The sequence below is a fragment of the Procambarus clarkii genome, chromosome 28, assembly GCF_040958095.1.
Source record: "Procambarus clarkii isolate CNS0578487 chromosome 28, FALCON_Pclarkii_2.0, whole genome shotgun sequence".
NCBI lineage: Eukaryota > Metazoa > Arthropoda > Malacostraca > Decapoda > Cambaridae > Procambarus > Procambarus clarkii.
The window spans coordinates 41,918,661-41,941,115 of NC_091177.1; the positions used below are offsets into that span (position 1 = coordinate 41,918,661).

The 22,455-nt window shown below is 43.7% G+C and overlaps 1 protein-coding gene across 8 annotated transcripts in view; it reads right to left on the reverse strand.

Annotated features, from left to right (window-relative positions):
• Positions 1 to 22,455, reverse strand: part of LOC123755066 (deoxynucleoside triphosphate triphosphohydrolase SAMHD1) — a 134,884-nt gene that overhangs the window by 52,291 nt on the left and 60,138 nt on the right. For all 8 annotated transcript variants that reach the window (XM_045737537.2, XM_069332952.1, XM_069332950.1 and 5 more), the window contains 2 exons: positions 18,813 to 18,893; positions 655 to 830 (listed from right to left, as the gene is read on the reverse strand). In XM_045737537.2, coding sequence (XP_045593493.1) covers positions 655 to 830; positions 18,813 to 18,893 — 257 coding nt within the window. The remainder of the gene's footprint in view (positions 1 to 654; positions 831 to 18,812; positions 18,894 to 22,455) is intronic.

Below are 22,455 nucleotides of genomic sequence, written 5' to 3' on the forward strand. Positions count from 1 at the left end.
ATGAGCACATGCAGCTCCAAGTGCTGTTTAACTTCTGGTTCACACTACACCACAGTGTACAGGAACAGCCACCAAGACAAAAACAACCACTTAGTTGGTAGCAAAACTCCAGTCAGAGTGACAAAGGAAATCTGATGCATGATACCAACAATATAGAATTGATGTTGGAGCAGCTGGCTGACCGTAGACTACCTCCATCCTCCTCTCAAATGGGGGGAAGGGGAGGGTAGGTAGGGGCAAACAAACTTGAGCTAGTTTCATGAAGTTTAGATCATTTGTTTAAATTATTTGGGGAGTTCTTTTGGCAGTTGTCGAGACTGCAGGCTCATTTGAAGCCAGCAGAGGTCTGTTTTGATTCCCTGACTTTCTGGGGTACCTTTTGTGGTGGGAGACATGATTAAATTAATACAAATTTTATCGTAATTGCCACCACACACTGATCCTCTGAAGGAGGGGCCCAGGTTCTGTCTCATGGTCCTTTGTAGGGCAACAGAATTCCATGACTAATGGGACCTAGTAGTATGGCACACTATAAAAAATAGTAGCTACCCATAGCCACAAGGGGCTCCTCCCCATGAAAAAAAAAAAATTCCAGGATATATTAATTTGATCAAATACCAGTTGAGTGCCTGTACTGTTAAAACAACAACTTACATTGAGTCAATGACTTTAACAACACGGTGCTGATAAGCTGTTCTATGAAGTCTCTCTCTTGCGTGGAACATGTTATAAAGATTGTTGCACTCTTTGTCTCGCACACATATCTGCCACTCTCCATCGACTTTAATGGCACGAGAAAACTTGACTAGACGATTGTAGTCAAAATTTACCTGCATAAAAAAAAAGTTAATTCATTAACCAACAACACATTAGCATTAATCTTGTACACTATTTTGTTTAGCTTGGCTGTCCACTTTAATTTTTTGTACATGAAATTTAATCAATTTCCCATCTGTTATGAAAAACAGCTATCCTGCAAATCAGAAAATATGAAAGCAATTTTGATGGGGTGATCCACTATTTGCAATCAATGACAATATTGTGTATTTGCAGACAAATGTGGCTGAAAGCATGATTAAACCAAACACCAGATGAGGAAACTAAGACGTTTCGGTCCATCCTGAACTATTACCAAGTCAGTCGTGATCCATTATTTATTAAAAAAAATTTCCTAGGTCATGATTTTGTCTCAATGCTTTTCTCCCAGCTGACTAGGATGTCATAGCTATATAAACTTGCATCAAACCCAAATCGACCTTTTCATTGGTATATTTCTTCAGCTTATCAACCATTTAACAACAGTGTAGGAGTGATAAAAATAGTCAGCAGAAACCACAGGAGCAGTAAATGTTTGTATTAAATCGTCTGTCAGCTTCCATCACCAACCAAACAATCCACCTACACCGACCACAAAGCTTTATTAAAGCAAAGAATAATGGATATTTGTTTGACTCTATTGATGAATACCACAAATCCTATTGTAGGTCAACCATGCCACTGTTGGTTAAAATTAACAGTCCAGTAATACAAACCAAGGATCTTCAGTTTGTGCTGCAAATGACTTCAAAGCATTTGACAAAGTACCACATGAGGGATTTTTCTAAAACAATCCAAGTAGTCCAAAATAAAGTGGAATTTGATTGAAATAACATAGAAGTACCACAGGAATCCTCCTCATGGCTAAGGCATAATATTCATAAATACAGAATGGAAGACCCTATATGTGTGTGACAATGATATGCATCAATAATGCTCCCCTGATACCCACACATGAGAAAGGGAACTTCGTATGACAACCCTTTTACCATTGAAATCTGCTCAATATTTTTTATGAACTAGGTCCTTGAAGAGAAGAAAATTTGCCGATGCACTGAACAGGAAATCATACAGCCTACATTTGAATATATGGCTAAAAATTAGGTGTGAATGTAATGTAATGCCTTTTTTTGGTGGGGCCTTTGGTAGCTTTCCAAGCTGAGTGTTGATCCAGACAGGCCTTAGGGACACGACCCAAGCCGCTGAGACCCACCCTTGCCTACCAGGACCCAGGGTCAAAATATGACTCGCTACAAGGCAAAGGGAAGCTCGAGGATTGGAGATGAGCCTAAAACTGAGGAAAAAGAAGTAATGAATAACGAAATGCCTCTTTCTGGTGGCCCCCTCAATGGCTTCCTGTTGCTAGCAGCCTGGTTCCCTCCACTCAGTTCAAGTCCATGCGAGTCATTAATCAAAGCACTGCACACAGCGCCTTAACCACTGTGATGCCCCGAGTTTACTGTGACATTCCCTTGCGCATAAATTCAAGTGTTTGCAAATTTTTTTTTATCTTTGTAAAATGATAAATTCCCTTCTCTGAACACGTACATGTTAAAAAAAATCCACTTTGGCTGTGGGGACGTGGAGAAGGCAGTGTCACGGGCTGGTTGCCTGTGTGTGAAGCTCCCAGAGGCAGTCGTGCGCACCATTCAAGTACTGAGAGTTGCCAGAAATATATTTTTAATTATTTGTTCTATGTATTTCCAATGCTTTTCTTTTATCATATATGATGCATATTTGTGTCCTTTGCAATATGTATACAGTAGAACATTCATAATGTTCCATGGAACTGTGATACATGTGTTAGTAATGTGTCCACAATAAATGTTTATTGTTGCAATATTACTTGTTAAAAATTTTACTAAAAACTACAATATGTACAGTTTCACAAACTATTTACACAGTAACACACTGTATTACACAGTACTTCGGAAGCGAGTGATAATAAACGAAACAGTCCAAGGTACATAGCGCGACATGGCTCTTGTTGCACCAGGTAGAGATAGATTTTCACTTACTGTTAATTTCTTCATTCTGCGTGTTTGCAAATAGTGCACTCACGTACACCCTTGGCTTTAGTACCTGTAGGTGGCATGTAACCAAGTTTGTGAAGCGTAAGGTAGTCTTGAAAAGATTATAGGAAAAGATCAATTTGTAAGGTAGTCTTGAAAAGATAGCTTTGTAAGGTCCCACACTGGAAGAGATTCAGCCATTCTGGAAGAGATTCAGCCATTCTGGAAGAGATTCAGCCATTCTGGAAGAGATTCAGTCAATCTGGAAGAGACTCAGCTATTCTGGAAGAGATTCAGTTATTCTTGAAAATATCTATGGAAAACACCACCATGGAAGCTGCTAACACTGTTCATCTATGCTACTTGTATCAGATGCATCATCACTGAACCAAGAAAACGATCCATCTATGTATCATCTATAAAAATTAGAGATGGCATGGGTGGGCAAGAGCGGCGCTCAAAGCTACAACTGGATACACTCGTTATATCGTCCTAATCGGTGCTGTATCACTTGCATTTGACCTTTGTGTTAGGTCCTTATTGCGCCTAGTTTCATCAATATCATGACCCTAATGTTCTTCAAACAAAAAGGTCTGAATTTCACCGACAGTGATCTTTCAACATCACGTCAGACAGGTGTTTGTGAGCCAGAGGAGCATGCGCCACCCATTTTGCTCACTCGGTACTAAGCCAGCCAGGAGCCCTAGGACTTTCTGGGAATTTTTTCCAAGATGGCTGCCTCTCACTGGAGATCCCAAGAGTCCATTTTGTACACAACCTACTGTGCATGCATTTTGAATGGGTACGAAATATTCAAAAGGTGGTCTCTCAGTTGGCGCAGCTTCCCACTGATTGAGTTTTCTCAGTTGGCGCAGCACAGCGGTTAAGGCGCTTGATCGGGGGTGTGCAGAGCACCGTAAGGCACTTTTAGGAATAGGGAATGATTCAAAACTCCCACGGGTACACAGATCCTGTAACTCAGGACTTCAGTAAACAGACACTATCTTGAAAAAAAAAATGATCAGCATCTGTACTGGTTGCAAGAGCCTCAGTACTGAGAGCACGACCTAAGCACATGATGACAATGCAAGAGCTCTCAGTACCACTCTGCGATGAATAAAATATGTAATTATTTTACACTGATAGTGTCAATCTTGACTGTGATAAAGACTATGTACAATGTTCAGATAATCAGTGACCACAATGCTAGTTATGATATTCACATCATGAGGTACACACACAACACCCAGCCATTGTTTCCTGCATCTATGCATCATGAAACGTATCTCCTGTTCCCTCACAATATAACCTTGTGGAAATGGATTCATATTCAGAATTTTTAACAGGAATGTGATAACAGTTATGCAGCTAGTCATAGCGAGATGTGTAGAATATTGGAGGCATTGTCTTGCATCACGTTACTGCTGGCATTGTCTGCTAGTATCATGTGGCTCCATGCTGTGTTTTGATTTCATCACCATACCCAACAGAACTGCTTATTAATTTGTTATGGTTCATAACAATGTTAATTGTAATTACCTAAGTGTAGTTACAGGATGAGAGCTGCACTCGTGGTGTCCCGTCTTCCCAGCACTGTCATATAACGCTTTGAAACTACTGACGGTCTTGGCCTCCACCACCACCTCACCTAACTTGTTCCAACTGTCTACCACTCTGTTTGCGAAAGTGAATTTTCTTATATTTCTTCGGCATCTGTGTTTAGCTAGTTGAAATCTATGACCTCTTGTTCTTAAAGTTTCAGGTCTCGGGAAATCTTCCCTATCGATTTTATCAATTCCTGTTACTATTTTGTATGTAATTATCATATCACCTCTTTTTCTTCTGTCTTCCAGTTTTGGCATATTTAATGCCTCTAACCTCTCCTCGTAGCTCTTGCCCTTCAGTTCTGGGAGCCACTTAGTAGCATGTCTTTGCACCTTTTCCAGTTTGTTGATGTGCTTCTTAAGATATGGGCACCACACAACTGCTGCATATTCTAGCATATTCTAGTATCCAGGTCTCACCCAGAAAATGGTATTTCATTACATTCAAAGCTGGTTTTCTGGGGAGGGGAGGGTGCCTTCGGCTCCCCGGAGCTACTTACCGAAAGAGAAAAATAAACAGGGACTTACCCAGGTGGCGGTCGTTCCTCACATCTCAACGCAAAGTTGAGACAACTGGCTACAACTGCCGACCCAATGCAACACAGGCCCGACCAGACCCAGGGACATTAACCAGGGAGCAAGCGCCCAGGACATTGACCATGTAGCGAGCAGCCAGGACCCTGTTCGATCTCCAAAAGCCCCGCACCTGAATGTGAGCCCAATACGTTACTGAAAACAGCAGCAAGTGCAGCAATCTTACGAACGTCGTGGGCACAGGGAAAACTGCAGGCTGGCTAGAACGAATAACCCTGTGGACAACCTGAGAGAACTGAACCCGGGAACAGGGAAGAAGGGAAACCGGGTCAACCCGAAGCACGCCCCTGGTCACTGAGGCCGTGGTGCACAAATAACGGCACAAAGCGGCAACCAGACAATACATGATGCACACGGCAGTGAGGAGAGAAGCAAAAAGAAATTTTGAAAAAGGGATTGCAGACAAATGTAAAACAGAACCAGGTCTATTCTATAAATTCATAAACAACAAATTGCAGGTAAAGGATGATATACAGAGGTTGAAAATGGGAAATAGATCCACGGAAAATTAAATGGAAATGTGTGGAACATTAAACGAAAAGTTCCAAAGTGTGTTTGTACAAAATGAAATCTTCAGGGAACCAGATACAAGAATAATTCCAGAACAACAACATAGAGCACATAGAGGTGTCTAGAGATGAAGTGGAAAAAATGCTCAAGGAGCTAAATAAGAACAAGGCAGTTGGTCCAGATAGATTTTCACCATGGGTTCTGAGAGAATGTGCACCTGAGCTCAGCATTCCTCTAACTGATTTTTCAGGCATCCCTGTTTACAGGAGTTGTAGCTGATGTGTGGAAAAAGGCTAACATAGTTTCAATCTACAAAAGTGGAAGCAGGGAAGACCCCCTTAACCCTTAAAGTGAACTTCACATCATATGACGTGTTGGAGTACTACGCAAGATTTAAACGGCCCGCGGATACACTGGGTTCACCACACCTTCATCAGGGCTCTTGTAAACAGACGCCATTTAAAAAAAAAAAATCATGGGCCAAACTCCCGGGTGTTATTGGCCTCAGTATTGAGTGAGCAACCAAGCCTGACGCACGCAGCATGAGGTAACAGCACTGCTGTTCAGCTTGTGACCACAGCATCGCCTAAAAATGCCAAAATATACTTGTTCATGCTATTATGTAGCGATGATATTATTACAGAAGACCCCTGACTGTGATAAAACTGACCAGGGTTTTGATAATAGCAGGATTGTTGTGATATTTAGCACTGTGTGCCATGGAAGGAGGTGTAATGCTGTGGGAGGGAGGTTGGTGGCGATGTCTTCCGACTGTGTGTGGCCAGCTTTTATTGACTGCACTCAGCATACCAGCTTAGTGGTTCGCTATGGTGAACACAAATGTAGATACTTTATATAACATGTGTATAGAGGGTATAAACAGCAAGAGAAGGTTGGGAGCCGCCATTTTGGTGAGGGCAGAGGGGTCGTCTGCACGACGCCACCGTGCAGACGACGGTGTTGTTTACTGGTTACCACGATGGTCTTTGGGCACCATACCAGTTTATTTGTACAAGTATGGTGAATAAAACAGGTAGATATTTATATATAATGTGTGTATATAGCATAATAACACCACACAGCATTGTTGGAGGAGAAATATTAGTGCGTCTGGCCTTGAGGGCGGCAGCTATCAGCTGACTGTGTGAGGTCCTACGTCTGTGTGCCTTTACTCACCATACAAGCTTAGATGTACAGTTATGGTGAACAAAACATGTAGATACTTATATATAACGTCAGTATATAGTGAATTATAGCAAAAACATTATTGTGGGAGGAGAATGTGGGTGAGTCACATGACTGGAGGAAGGGTGGGAGTGGCTGGCTGGTACACGGCAGTCACTCCTCGTTACTTTTTGACTCATAATAGCTACTTAGTGGTTCGTTATAGTGAACAAAACATGCAGATACTTATATATAACCTGTGCTTATAGTGTAATAACCGACAAAGTATTTGTTCACTGATTGATGAACATAACTGAATCAACAATATGTACACCATATTTTTGAGTACAGCGATGATTCACTCATTTTATTATATAAATATATCAAACTACACACTATAGAATAATATTACAGCAAAAAACTATGAAAAATCAATCAGAGACATTGAAATAATTAGGTAATTATCTCTTTGTGGCAACTCCGGCCTGACAGCTGGCGAGCAACAGACCGCCTGGGACGCATGCTGAGTCAGCGCCTATAATTTGCCAGACTTCCCCGCCCTATAGCGGGCAATATATGCCACTTACGATTTTTTTATTATTTTTCCCGTGATCAGTGAACACAAATTAACAGGTTAGGAAGAAATTTTTTTTTTTTTTCCATAATGACATGCGCCTGTGGGGATGACAGGATATTAAACCCCGAGCATGTTAACACTTTCGCGTTCCACAGACTGACCATCTTGTCACTCATTTTTCTACTGAATGTGTTCCAACGACGCAATACTGAGTCACTCATTAAAATATTTTAAAAAAATTTAAATTTTATCAGATCAATCTGGTAGTGGTTTTAAAATAAGCGCCTTTAGATTGCACACAATTTGATACCAAAATCAAAGATATAACATGAAACTTGATGTCCAAACACTTGAAAAATTATAAATAGGCCTATGGTCCGAATATTAAAATATGTTAAAATTCTATTTATTGTCCTATTATCTTGGGACTTGTTTTAAAATGTGCGCCTTTTTATTGCGAACAATTTGATACCAAAATGAAAGATGTAACACAAATATTTATGTCAGAACACTGGAAAGATATAAATAAATTTGTGATGAGCGTCCAGAATTAAAATATTTGTTAAAAATCCAGTTATTGCTCTATTATTCTGGGACTAGTTTTAAAATAATCGCCTTTTTATTGCGAACAATTTGATACCAAAATGAACGACGTAGCACAAGAATTAAGGTAAAAAAATGAAACGAGAATGCACATGTTACTGATGTTGTGCATTTTTGCCGACTTTACGCTTTGCTGTTGGGAGTCACGCTAGGCTTTTGGACATTATATTTATACACACCTGTAGAGAATTTAATTGCAAACACAATGATACCAAAATGAGCGACGTAGCACGAGAATTAAGGTGAGAAAACTGGAACGAGTATACACATTTGGGTGTCACTGCGCACTTACCCGCACGGAGGGGCCACCTACCCCCTGTCAACCGCGAGTTTCCACGGAGCGCGAAAGTGTTAAGGGTTAATTATAGACCGGTATCATTGACAAGTGTAATAGTCAAAATATTGGAAAAAATAATTAAAACTAAATGGTAGAACACCTGGAGAGAAGTGATATAATATCAGACAGACAGTATGGTTTTCGATCTGGAAGATCCTGTGCATCGAATTTACTCAGTTTCTATGATTGAGCAACAGAGATATTACAGGAGAGAGATAGTTGGGTTGACTACATCTATCTGTACCTAAAAAAGGCTTTCAACAGAGTTCCACATAAGAGGTTGTTCTGGAAACTGGAAAATATTGGAGGAGTGACAGGTACACTTCTAACATGGATGAAAAATTTTCTGACTGATAGAAAAATGAGGGCAGTGATCAGAGGCAATGTATTGGACTGGAGAAATGTCACAAGTGGAGTACCACAGGGTTCAGTTCTTGCACCAGTGATGTTTATTGTCTACATAAATGATCTACCAGTTGGTATACAGAATTATATGAACATGTTTGCTGATGATACTAAGATAATAGGAAGGATAAGAAACTTAGATGATTGTCATGCCCTTCAAGATGACCTGGACAAAATAAGTATATGGAGCACCACTTGGCAAATGGAATTTAATGTTAATAAATGCCATGTTATGGAATGTGGAATAGGAGAACATAGACCCCACTCAACCTATGTATTATGTGAGAAATCTTTAAAGAATTCTGATAAAGAAAGAGATCTAGGGGTGGTTCTAAATAGAAAACTATCACCTGAGGACCACATAAAGAATATTGTGCGAGGAGCCTATTTGCTACGCTTTCTAACTTCAGAATTGCTTTTAAATACATGGATGGCGATATACTAAAGAAATTGTTCATGACTTTTGTTAGGCCAAAGCTAGAATATGCAGCGGTTGTGTGGTGCCCATATCTTAAGAAGCACATCAACAAACTGGAAAAGGTGCAAAGACATGCTACTAAGTGGCTCCCAGAACTGAAGGGCAAGAGCTACGATGAGAGGTTAGAGGCATTAACCCTTAACATGCTCGGGGTCTAATATCCTGCTATCCACACAGGCGCATGTCATTTTGAAAAAAAAAAAAAATTTTTTTTTTTGCTAATCTGTTAAGTTCTGTTCACTGATCACGGGAAAAATAAAAAAAAAATTCTATTGTATTTACTTTTGTTGCAATAGAGCCGAGAAGCTCTGCGATGACGTCACAATCTGCATGGTCGCTCATGCAGTACACGCCCGGGAGATGTTGCGCGCGGTCCTCAAACAGCCAGAGTTGCCATAAATATATTTTCGCGCTATTTATTTACAATGTCTAAGCGCATTTTATCTAATTTTTTTTCACTAATTGTGTTTCAAATACTGTTTGAACATATTTTGTATCAATAATTGTTGCATATTTGAGTATACACAGGCGCACACAAATGTTTTCAATTACGGCAATATAATATGTCATTACAGTCTATTATATTATATGTTCTGCTTATATGTTTACATATTTACACACTCGCACACGCTATACACACTTTGAAGCACACTTAGAAGATTTCTAGACTGTGGTAGTCATTGAAGCAGTCGACAGCACATAATGGGATACCACACGTTTCACACCATGTTTGCACAAGCTTCCGTTTCTTGTCTCTACGTGTCGTTGTTTTACACACCAAGCAATCACGTTGGGCTATTGCACGCTTCACACCAGGTGGCAAATACTTAAGTTTGTGTGCTAGGAAGCCTTCAGTGTGAGCGAGGCGTGGAGTACCAGCATGCTGCAACAGTGGGTTTATGATGGGCCGCTGAATACCTGGGACATCTTTTGCAAACTTTCCTAATAACTGTATTGCAGCATCAAATACAAAGTCACGGAAAGTGGGCTTACGTCCAGTTCTCACAAGGTACATGTTGAAACAGTTCAGCATGCTCATGTCCACAAGATGGAAGAACACTTTTTTCGTCCACCTACATGTCTTCCGCACACACTCTGCAGTGCCAATCATCATGTCTGATTTATCAATCAACCGCATGTTGATATTATAGTCTAAAACACAGTCTGGCTTGTATAGTGGTGCGTTTGTTTTATGGCTCACTTTCCCACTGTTCACCATTGTTCCATCATGAATTGTTGTCAACAAGTTCACCTCTCTTTTGTCTTTCCACCGAACTGACAGAATGTTATCACTTTTCCTTCTCTGACACTCACCAACTGCAATGTCGTTGTCAAACACAGGCATTTCCCTTCGTTGTGGCTTTACTGTACCAACCAATCCGGTTCTATTTTCTAGCAAGAACCGAGCTAGCAAGGGACTTGTATAGTAATTATCTGTGTATAAAATGTGTCCCTTGTTCATCCACGGAGCCATGATGGTCTTCACTACACTCCCCGAGAATCCATGTTCGTCGTTACCGGGAATGTCTACATCACTAGCCGAGTACAGAATCATGTGTAACACGTATCCTGTCTCACAATCACAAAGAACAAAAAATTTCAGGCCAAATCGGTTTCGTTTTGAGGGAATGTACTGTTTGAATGGAACACGTCCCTTGAAAAGTATGAGAGATTCATCAACCACCAGCTTCTGTGCTGGTACGTAAAAATCTCTGAATTTTCCAATAACATCGTTCATGTAGTGCCTCACTCGCCACAGTCTATCATCAGGTGTTCGGTCCTGAACACTTCCAAAATGTAGACACCTGAGGAGTATCTGAAACCTGTCTCGTGACATATATTTCCCGAATAAAGGTGTTGGTATTGTCTTGTCCTTGCTCCAATAGTCATTTATTGCATGTTTGTGACAGTGCTTCATCAACAAACAGAGTGCCAAAAACACATACATTTCCGCCACTGTGGTATTTTTCCAACGCTGCAGTCGTGAAAATTCTGTGATTTCCCTCTCAATCAGGTAAGCAGCATGCAGGTTCGTTTGGTGTACAATGTATTCCATGAGTGGTTCATCATAGAATGCTGTAAAATATTCCATCTCAGCCATGTCCTCACCTTGATTAGGGAAAAGGTTTGTAATCCCTACATCTTTATCGTCAAAGTGAGGAATATTAGGAATAAAGTCGTCACCATCACTCCACTCAAGTACACCAGGCGTCCTGCGAGATGCAGAGGAAAGACGGCGAGGAAGCGATGCATACCGGCGACCAGGAGCTGAATACCGTCTGCGAGAAGCACGGCGGCTACGTGCACGTGAGGTGGGTGCACGTGAACACGAGGGTCTTGGTCCCTCATGTGGTGCCATGCGGTGGCGCTTGGCTGGGCGAGATGCTGCTGACGCGACAATTTCTCGCCCAGTTACACCACTGGTACCAGCCACAGGCTCAATAAAACTTTGATCTGAGTCACTAAACCCAGAAAAGGAGTCACCTCCCTCTGACTCGTCACCCTCAAACAGAAAATATCCACAGGAACTGTGAGGTCGTGGTAGAATTGAGGTAGAAAATGGGCGAGGAGGCATGGGAGAGCGTATAGGCCTCGCCATGGCATGGCGGTCATTCTCACTTTCACTGCTGCTGCTACTATCTCCCGACAACTGTGTATAATCCTCATCGTTGTCTGAATCGTCAAACACACTTTCTTCACCTTCAGAGAATAATTCGTGGGCTATTTGCTCTGGGGTGAGGGACTGAGTGATGCGTGCTCGTGAGGCGTTTGACCGTGCGCTCGCCATGGTGACTCTCGCTAAACTGAGGCCTCCCATGCCATCGGAGCGTGAGCTGGATTTTTTTTCAAAATGGCCGCTGTTTACTAGAGCCCCTGGGCAGCGTATGGGACCCCCAGCTACACCGCGGGCCATTCAAATCGTGCGCGGTACCCATACACTTCATATGAAGTGAAGCGCAGTTGACTGGTAAAACGATTTACACTTCATATGAAGTGATGCGCACTTTAAGGGTTAAATATGCCAAAACTGGAAGACAGAAGAAAAAGAGGCGATATGATCACTACATACAAAATAGTAACAGGAATTGATAAAATTGATAGGGAAGATTTCCTGAGACCTGGAACTTTAAGAACAAGAGGTCATAGATATAAACTAGCTAAACACAGATGCCAAAGAAATATAAGAAAATTCACTTTCGCAAATAGAGTGGTAGACGGTTGGAACAAGTTAAGTGAGGTGGTGGTGGAGGCCAAGACCATCAGTAGTTTCAAAGCGTTATATGAAGAGTGCTGGGAAGACGGGACACCACGAGCGTAGCTCTCATCCTGTAACTACACTTGGGTAATAACACTTGGGTAATAACCCCTAGTCTTACCAACCAAGCATCAACAACCCACAGGCCCCTCCAGAAAGCAGCAGTCTCATTCTTCACCAGAAAAGAAGGAGACAGCTGTAGCCGAACAAATCGATCACATAACCCAAAAAAGCAGAAACCCCTGAGCACGAGGTGAGCATAAAGCTCCCTGACTCAACTCCCCAGAGGCCAATGCCAGCAGGAAAAGAGCTTTCGACAAACAATCTGGAACCGAGAGGAAGAGAGAAACGAGAGCACTCAATCCAAAGACCAGCATGGCTCAGGTGGCGCATGAGCAGACCGGAGGTGAAACAACACCCGAGACAGCTTGCGAGATGGCGCTGAAGTAACATCAACGCCGAACGCCAGCTGCAGCAGCTCCGCCAACGCCGCACTATACAAGGTGACAGTGTTCGGCATAAGATGCTGGTCCTGAAACAACCGTGAAAGAAAGCATAAGACAACCTGGACAGAAATAGAAGTAACAACGAAGGGTCAGAAAAAACTTTAATGACCACCAAGAAACTTCATACTGTCGCCGAGACAAAGCCCGCAGGTGGGACACCAAAGAAGCCACCTGGTCACCATACAAGTGGTGATTGACTCGAGTCAGGAAGACCGGACGCGAAGACTCAATGAGAAGATTGAACAAGCCTTGTAACAGACTGGACCGATCTGCTGAATGAGGCGGAGCCACGGAAAACTCTCCGGGTTCAGACACCAGGCAAGCAGCGCCTGAAACCAAGGCTGGGCTGGCCACCAAGGAGCCAGAAGGACTACTCTTCCCTGTAAGTCTCCAAGCAAGCTAGGACCTGGATCAACAGCGGAACCGGAGGAAAGAGTTATAGGTAACCCCACCTCGACCAGTCCTGCCTGAAGGCATCGAGACCGACAGCTTCGCAATCGGGGAACGGCGCCACATACAACAGAAGGCGCCTCGACCAAGCCAATAGGAAGAAGTCCACCTCCAGGAGCCCGAATGTCTGGTTCGACAGAACGAGTCTGAGTCGACCATCCATTCTGTGGACAGTGGAATGAACCGAGACAGGTCATCCGCCAGGACGTTAGACACTTCCCGAATGTGAACAGCCAGGAAAGCCAAACCCCGAGAACTCTGCAGACGAGTCACCCAAAGAGACTAGCCCCAAAGAGCCAAGGACCGCAGACAACCCCCTCGGTTCAGACAATGAACTACTAGAGAGCAGTTCAAATGGAGCCGGATCGGTGATCCGCTTGCGACCCGAACCCTCCGGAGCAACAACCACACCACCGCGAACTCCCTCACCGTACTGTGGACCCGACGGAAGGACGGACTCCACCACCCCTGGCCGGACTGGTCACAAAACCCCAGCCAAGAGACAACGCATCCGTGAACACATCAAGCAAGAGCTCAGGGAAGTGCCAGGGCACTGAACCCCGAAAAACTTAGATCTAAGAGGAAGCCAGCGATGCAGCAACCAGGGTTTTTAATGCCCCCGGAGGCCGGACCCGACAATCGCGAGAGAGGCGGAAGGGACGGCCCAAATGGCACCAGAACAGCTGACGAAGCCACACCCAACCCGGCAGGTATACCAACACGGCAAAGTTCAAGCTCCCGCACAGACCCTCGAGCAACTGGCAGGTGACCAGGAAGCCCGCTAGAAACAGGCGAAGAAGGGACTCCGAAGGGAGAGGCAAGAAAGCTGTCCTAGAATCCCACACAAGACCCAGCCAGACCAAACCTGAGAGGGAACCAGATGGGAATTTTGCCAGTTCACCAGGAACTCGAACCCAGCTAGCTGGGAAAGAACCAAATCCCTGGCTAGCAGACACGTGGACAGACTGTGAGCCCACACTAGCCAGTCGTCGAGGTAGGCAAAGACCAGAACCCCTAAAAGAAGCAACCAAGCCACCACGCCCCGGGTGAGGTGTGTAAACATGCGAGGTGCCAGATTCAAGCCAATTGGAAGGCAACGAAAGCGGTACCCTCGACGCCCCACAAAAAAACCGAGCCAGTCCCTGAACCCCGGATGAACCATGACTTGCCAATACGTATCCTTAAGGCCAAGAGACACCATCCAAGCACCTGGCTCCAAGAGGAGCCGGACTCGGTACAGTAGTCCTCCGAAAGGAGGGGCAAGAAACCCAGGTGTTCTGATGGCACAAGTTCAAAATGAACTGCAGGTCCACACAGTCTCGTTTCGGGACTGGAAACAGGCGGGAAACCCAACTGAGAGAAGTCGTCGTTTCGACCACGCTCAAGCGCACCCACTCCGAGATGACCTAACAGAGCGCAGGAGAAGAGGCCTGCCCTGCAGTCCCAAACCCCCTTAGGGACAAGGGGCCAACCTACACCACTGCAGGCCGTTGGAAACAACCCAAAAAGCCCACAAATCTTGAGACCAGGCATGAGCGAACGGGAACCCGACTTCGGAACAGAGAACACCGCGCCAACCAGAAGGAGGGGGGGTCCGGAGGCGACACCCGCCCTGAAACTGGCACCACCTGCCTACCACGACGGAAGGAACCATGAGCCCTGGAATGACCCTTCTGGTTAGAATCCGGGACTTGTTGGTCCTCCGGGTTCCCCCAGGGAACCCGGAGGACCAACAAGTCAGACATTGGACAACAAGAAACAGAAGCCGCCTGCATATGCTGTGCGACCGCCTCCTCCCCAAACTGTAAAAGACAAAAGGGAGAAGACAACCGAAGAGCCAGGGCCCAAGCAGATTCCACAGATGAAGCCAGCACCACCTGTTGACACGTGAGACGGAAAGCAAAAAACAAACACCGCATCCTGCAGAATCGGCACAAACAACTGCAATTGTGACACTAGCTCTCTACATATGTCAGTTGCTTAATTTAGAAACTGTACTTGTGGTCGATCTCGAACCCATTGTTGATGAGAAAACTTACTGAATTTTGTAACTAGCTCAAGATTGTAACTTGCTTAGCTAAATGAATTCTGGGGTTCAGTCCCTGAGCCCATTATGTGCCTCTTTAACCCTTTCCACTACCGCCCACAAGATGGGTATGGGGTGCATAATAAATGAACTAAACTAAACTAAAAAAAAAGCTGCAACAGAGCAGACGACATACGAGCCGCTGAAAATAACACGTCTGACCCTGACAAAGCCCAAAACGTCTCCATACCCTCCTCAAGCCAATCTGAGGACAGCTCAAGAAGGGAAAGGAACCGCAAAACAGAGGCCAAGGAGCCACGCTTGAGCAAGTCCTCAGCAACCAGCACAGCCAAAAGGGAAGGAACCTGCACGTGAAGCTGCTGCACACCAACATCATGAGGAAGAGCTGGAGCACACAAGCACTCATTGAGGTGCTCAAGGTTGCTCCCCCAGGTAAACCTGGGAAATCATCAGAATCTTCTACCATACAAACGTGCAGGAATGACAGAACGCATGCCAAACATCCAAAGTAAAGAAGGGACAATCCACTAGCCAGGACGACTCCTGAACCTCATAATAAACCCAGAAAGGGGAGGAAGCCTGTTACAGTATCGCCACCTTCATTGGAGTATGGAGTGGCAATGTTGGCACCATCTATGGGTTGGCACCTTAGTTCCCCAGATATTGGACGCTACGTGGACAACGCCATCTATTGGTGGTGACGTGGCAGTGACGAATGGCTTCTGTTTCCTGCCTTGGTCAGACAGAAAGGTCGTTGTGGATGATCTCTGACGGGTGGCGTGTCGTGATCAGCGCCATCTGGTTGATACCTGGTTGAAAGGTTGAAAAGGTTGGTTGGTTGGTTGGCTTTAGCCAACCTTTTCAACCTTTCAACCAGGTATCTGTTGTGCTACAGAGCAAAATGTCAACTCCCAGGTGAATGAGTGTTACCTCATGGTTTCCCCAGTGTACCGTCCATTTAACTGATGACGTTTTATGTCCACAGAGGTGACGTATGGAGGCAGTTGTACTGAGGAAGGCAGTTTCACCTTTGGCAGTTCACATATTCTGAGCTTGTTCCTGGAAGGAGATTAAGTAAGCGACCATCGATCTGTGCAGTGTGTTAGCTGCTGATTTACGCAGTTTCAATAGAGATCGGCATACCCTGAGATTGGCTTAGAGCGACGGACAACAGTGAGGTGCCTATAGTGAAGTGCTGCTAGCCAGTTGCTAGAGGCTTCTGCCAGGGGTTAGCTACCCCTATATATGGTTATTTTGTGACCCCGATCAGCGTGTGGCTGAAGTCCTCTGCCAGCGAGTAGCTGGAGAGCAATAGTGGGGTGTAGGCACCTCATGATACTATGTCGGTGGACTTCTTGAGGTTATCTTGAGATGATTTCGGGGCTTTTAGTCTCCCCGCGGCCCGGTCGTCGACCAGGCCTCCACCCCCAGGAAGCAGCCCGTGACAGCTGACTAACACCCAGGTACCTATTTTACTGCTAGGTAACAGGGGCATAGGGTGAAAGAAACTTTGCCCATTGTTTCTCGCCGGCACCTGGGATCGAACCCAGGACCACAGGATCACAAGTCCAGCGTGCTGTCCGCTCGGCCGACCGGCTCTTTTATATGAAAGGAACCGTCGGAAATGCATCCGAGGTGCCGTGTGGTTTGTCGCCTCCTCGTTGGTGGAGAGAGGCGACGCCACAGTCGCCCACGTAAGAGGTGAACGTAGGACTGGCCCACGTAAGAGGTGAATTTGCCAGTGCTTCGTCAGTAAACATGCACAGTACTGGGCAGGGGAAAACACTGAAGTTGGCGAACACTGCCATCGTAGAAGTGTCCTACGTGAAAGCGACACTACTGTATATACGTGTAGTCTTAATCTATTAAATCTATTATCTTTTAATGGTGAAGGTGTAAATATAATGGTGAACATACTCTTAAAGGGAACTGTGTATTGTTCACTCCCCCTTATTCTTTATTGCACTATATAGCCAGTTCTTGAAAGCATACTATCAACTTGGGATTGGATACACCAAACAAGGTTATAGCATCAAGAACCCGGTTACTGGTCCAAAGTGGTCATAACAGTCGGCCACTTGAACGAAGCAGGATTCATCAAAGAGGCGTCATCCGTGTCACACAGGAGGCAAGATGCCATGGTCGCCTGCACCTCATGTGCTGGGACGCGGGAAGCTGAAAACCTTCAGAAAGACAGGACTGACAAACCCGAAGGAAACCGGAACCAAACCTAGGGAGGTTCCGGTTCTGACACCATATCCAAGTCATACGCATAAGGGGGAGAGGAAAAACCCCCTTCCTGTAACAAGCCCTGCTGGGAAGGAACAAAACCCCAAGCAGAGTACAATGGGCCCCAAGGCTCCAAGTCAATCCCTCCCCAGCCTCAAGGGCCCCCTATAGTAGGCCCCGGGGCCAAGCCGTCCTCCAAGACCCCGGCCTCACAAGAAGAAGCCGGAGCAGCCTTGCAAGCAGGAAGAAAGGGCGCCCACTGGTCAGACCCAGATGCTTCGACACGAGGACCCGGCTCGAATGCCTCCGTAGCCAATCCAGAAGAGGTAGTCCCCGAGACCGCCTGAATCTCCTCATTATCAAAACATTGGTAACGACATGACATCATGCTCATTTTTTTCTTCATGAGGAGTTCTACCCATGTATTCGGCTTTAATAGCAATTCTTAACCAGAATGGAAGGGGGTGTTTTGGGGCACCTATCTTTCTGGGTGTCTGACCCGGTCGATGACAGAGTACTTCTAATGTCTCTATAGGCCATTGCTCCCCGTGCCTCTCTGAGGGGGCCAGGTTCTGGCTCGTTAGTCCCCCGGTAGGCCTAGAACTCCATGTACATTGACTGATGCCTAAATGTACATGATGCCCAAATTCTCAGTATCAGCCTAGATAGCTCCGGGGAGCCGAAGGGGCTCCCCCTCCCCACCCAGAAACACCATTTGACTGATCTAACAATACTGTATAATATGTCACTACTATACATGAGCACCATATTTTGGAGCAAAGCGATGTTCCACACATTTAACTACTGTATATATATTCCATAAATTACACACTATTGAATAATATTACTGGGGAAAAAAAAAAATCTTGCATAGACACTGAAATAATTACGTAAAAATAAATGTAAAAAATGAGACTTTACACATGATAAATAATTCATCCTATAATCAAGTTTTTGTGGTTATCTTTACATTAATAGAACCAAGACTATACCCAGAAGGAAACTTATGGAATTGATGCAGCATACTATAAAAAAAAAAAAGCTAGAACCATCAATTAACTTCATAGGAGTAAAATTAAATGCCCATATCTACAATTTAATGCCAAACTATTTGGAGAGAATCTGTCCAGAGAGATCATTTATCTGAAGAATCTCAAGGCATGAAAACACAAATTTATTAAAACCATTTGCTTCAAAGGGAGTATCTAACAAGTCAGTGCTTACCTTAATGCCAAGGTTGTGACCATCACGTAGAAAATAGTCCCACTTGTCGACATCAACACCTGTTCGCTTATTAGCCACAATCTGTAAGATGCATTCAAGCAAAAAAATTATGCTTACATCAAATAACACAAAAATTTATTATGATATAAATTATTATTATGCTGAACTGATCAGATAAAAACCTATTGTTAATGTAATGAAATAATTTCTGGATGAGCCCTAGTGGCTCTCTGAAGCTACTAAACAAGTATAGTGCCAGATTATAGGGTGCCATTAGTTAAGTTTTCATTGGCCTACCAGGACCACACATCAGAGCGTTGCCCTTCAGGGGCAAAGGGAGGAGTGGCACAATAAAAAATGTATGTAAATTTATTAATGTATGCCAATAACGACAAGGCATACATGAAAATCGGCACACGCGTGCCCCCACAGACAGACACACAGTAGTAGGCCGCCGCCAGTAGGAGACACACACGATTAGTGAGGTCCATGGAAATTCGTCAATTTCTCGGGACATTGAAGGAGTATAGAAGCTAGATCATAGTATTTGGCCTCTCGCAGTGTGTAGCTAGCAGGGTGCTACATAGCATAGTCATATCGCTAGCAATAGTGTGAAGAAACCAAAGTGGAGCTAGTGGCATCACCGGTGCATATAAGTGTGGAGGACCGTGTGGAGCGACCTGACCTGACGGCCAGGTGGGAGGACCTGCCGTGGAACTGCCTGATTGTGTTTGTTGGGTGGTGACTGATCAGTGGTACAGTAAATTAGTGAACTGTAACACAACGATACAGTGACTGACTCCAGAGCTTTGTGAAGACAGCAGAACCGCCATCATCAATCTACTAGCACTTAGTGAATCACCTAGTGGGAGACAACGACGGAACACCATCGTCATCCATACATCGTCATTACTCATCTGGTTGTGTGAGCGGGAGGCAGACTGGTATGTACCCCTCTCTGGTCAATTAATCAGGTGTACAGATTGAGGTAAAATATCAAATTCTTGTTCAGGATATCATACATATATTGAAAAATCTCAAAGTGGCTCATTGTAGGTAGAAGTTAACGCTTACAGGATCCCCGTAACACACGCACGCACATGAGATAAATTTCAGATGAGAAAAAGTTGCCCTAGTGTTTACAGTGCAGAGAAGAACATTCAAGATGGCCACTGGCAAGGGGAAAAACAAAACAGAGCTTGATTTTGAGGGATTCAATGAAGAAAGCATTTATATTAGCAGTCTACATAACAAGTTGGTAAATTTAGATACTATAGTGAACTCTCATGTAGAAATAATTAGTAAATTGAAAGAAAGTAATGACCATTTGAATAGCAAAGTTTTATGTCTTGAGGGTTTAGTGAAAGACTTGCACAAGGATAAGAATCAATTGGAAACAAATTGCAAAGCCATGGAAGAAGAAAATAAACTCTTAAAAATAGCTTTGGAAGAAGTTAAAGTAAATTTAAACATAAATGACTACAATAGGTTAGGTAAGGAAATTCAACAGGAGAAACAGCTTTTGTCAGCACAGATGGAGGAAGTTACACAGGGAATAGAACAGTGCAAGAAAGATATGCAACTCACTTATGCACAAGTGGCCAAGGAGAAGGAAAAAATAGAAGCAGCAGTAAAGGAAGTCAAACACTGCAGCAACCAAGATAAAACAAACATTAGGCTGGAAGTGAGAAAAGAATTGGCATCTAACCCGAAGTTGGTGCAAAACACAGTTGATCAGAGTAAGTCCCTGATCATTTTTGACTGCAAAGAAAAGGAGATAACATCTAGGTCAGAAAGAGCTGTAGAAGAAGCTAAAGTAGTAGATAAAATTGTTGGCCTCGTGGAAGGTCTTACAACCATAGAGAATGTGTACGACTACAGGAGAATAGGCAGGTACATAAAAGGGAAAGATCGACCTTTGAGGATCACCCTAAACTGTGCCAAACAGATGGAAGAAGTACTAAGGAATGCTAGAAAATTGCAAAGTGATGAGGATGGGAAAGGGTGGCCGTTAAGACGAGATCTTTCAAAAGAAGATAGAGAGAAGCTGAAACTGAACCTCGCTGAGGCAAAACGTTTAAATGAGAGCAGGAATGAAGAAATAAATTCTTTTTTCTACAAAGTGATAGGGGTAGGCAAACCAGTAAAGTGGTACATAAAGGCAAACCAACAAAATCAATAGAGAGAGGGGGAGTGAAGAATAAGGAGAGGGGGAACAAGTTCCTGAAGATTGCATACACCAACATAGATGGAGTGAAATCGAAGATACTGGAGTTAAGTGATGTAATACAGCTGCAGACACCAGACTTGTTGCACTCACGGAAACAAAACTTGAAGATGTAATTTTAAATGAGGTCATATTCCCAAGGGGCTACTCAATTTGGAGACGGGACAGAAAAATTAGGAAAGGCGGTGGCGTTGCTGTGCTGGTAAAAGATCACCTAAAGGTGAACGAAATAATGACTGACAATCCACAAGAAGTCGACATAATAGCACTAGAGATCTGCCATGAGGATGATAAACTAATGATAATAAATGCATATAGTCCACCGCCAAGCAGCACATGGTCAAAGGAGGAGCTAGATAGTAAACGTGAAGGTCTTATAACAATAATGAGAGAGATTATAGCGAGAGCGGATAACGATAGATCACGACTGTTGATAGTCGGTGACTTCAACTTGAAATCCATAGACTGGGAAGCATATGAAGCTAAAACAGAAGATTTTTGGACCTGTAAATTTGTAGACCTCATCCTGGAAACATTCTTGTATCAACATGTTAAACAAGCTACGAGGATGAGGGAAGGGGACGTTCCCTCCATGCTAGATTTGATATTTACCAGGAAGGAGGAAGAGATATTTGACATTCAGTACCTTCCTCCCTTGGGTAAAAGTGACCATGTCTTTTTGGGAATAAGGTATGCAATGCGTTATAAGCTGGAAGAAAATAAGGAGAGTGAAGCAGTTGAAAAACCAGACTTCAGGAGAGGACATTATGGTGACCTTAGAAATTTTTTTAGTGAGTATAATTGGACAGACTTGATGCTAGGCAAGGAAGTGAATGAGATGTATGTCAAGTTTTGTGAAATATATGATAAATGCACAAAAAAATTTATACCAAAACAGAGATGCAGAACTAGGAAACAGGATTGGTTCAATAGAAATTGCGAGAGGGCTAGAGACCAAAAGACACAAAAATGGAATCGATACAGGAAGAGGCCGAACCCCCAAACACATCAGCGATACAAAGATGTGAGAAACAACTACAGGGCAGTGAGGAGAGAGGCAGAAAGAAATTTTGAAAAAGGGATTGCAGACAAATGTAAAACAGAACCAGGGCTATTCTATAAATTCATTAACAACAAATTGCAGGTAAAGGATAATATTTAGAGGTTGAAAATAGGAAATAGATTCATGGAAAATAAAAAGGAAATGTGTGAAACATTAAACGAAAAGTTCCAAAGTGTGTTTGTAAAAAATTAAATCTTTAGGGAACCAGACACAATAAGAATTCCAGGGAACAACATAGAGCACATAGAGGTGTCTAGAGATGAAGTGGGAAAAAATGCTCAAGGAGCTAAGTAAGAACAAAGCAGTTGGTCCAGATGGAGTTTCACCATGGGTTCTGAGAAAATGTGCACCTG